Source organism: Galeopterus variegatus, unplaced genomic scaffold, assembly GCF_000696425.1.
Source record: "Galeopterus variegatus unplaced genomic scaffold, G_variegatus-3.0.2 Scaffold11094, whole genome shotgun sequence".
Lineage (NCBI taxonomy): Eukaryota > Metazoa > Chordata > Mammalia > Dermoptera > Cynocephalidae > Galeopterus > Galeopterus variegatus.
The window spans coordinates 16,145-16,882 of NW_007737205.1; the positions used below are offsets into that span (position 1 = coordinate 16,145).

Sequence of the window (738 nt, forward strand, 5' to 3'; positions counted from 1 at the left end):
ACAAAAATATGTAAGAGAAAAAATAAGCTTTTTTAAGCCTACCATCCAAAGATGATTTGTTAATATTTGCTTTATAGTATTTCCAATTGAGTCATTTTATGGACTTATATAAGATACTGTCAGTTTAGTATAAGTTTATTTATTACTGTTAATTTATTTATGTGACATTTATTTCCAAAAGGCTTTCAAGTAACTTACAAAGGCACATAAAAATGTACAGCCTAGCAAGAGATGGAAATAAGCCATGCTGTTTTTGTGGAGGGAAGGGAAAATTTTCTTAGAAGTGCCAGATTCTGTTTAATGTGGAAAGTAGAATAGATAATGACGGGATAAGTGAGTAGACTAGAATGTTGATTTGACATTAGATAACTGGTAATGAGAGGAAGAGTTAGTAGAATGTCTTATTACCTTTATAAGATATATAAACATTTATTTTAAGACATTAACACATACTTAATTTTTTTAGGCATATTTTTCATAGAATATGCATTGACCCATGGCTTTTGGATCACCGAACATGTCCAATGTGTAAACTTGATGTCATCAAAGCCCTGGGATATTGGGTTTGTTACACTTTTGCTTATATTCAATTTCTGCCCCTCTTCTTCCTGAGTGATTCGATTTCATTATTGACCAGAGGCAAGAGGAACGGACAAAATGCTCCTTCTAACATTCTTGTGGTTCTCTGAAAAAATTTTCCTTTTTATTAAACATAAATTCTTAAGGCAGTCCAAAAAA

At 31.3% G+C, this 738-nt stretch overlaps 1 protein-coding gene across 2 annotated transcripts in view; it reads left to right on the top strand.

Moving 5' to 3' along the window:
• RNF149 (ring finger protein 149) overlaps window positions 1-738 on the top strand; it is a 20,298-nt gene that overhangs the window by 6,237 nt on the left and 13,323 nt on the right. For both annotated transcript variants that reach the window (XM_008594583.1, XM_008594584.1), the window contains one exon: window positions 467-563. In XM_008594583.1, coding sequence (XP_008592805.1) covers window positions 467-563 — 97 coding nt within the window. The remainder of the gene's footprint in view (window positions 1-466; window positions 564-738) is intronic.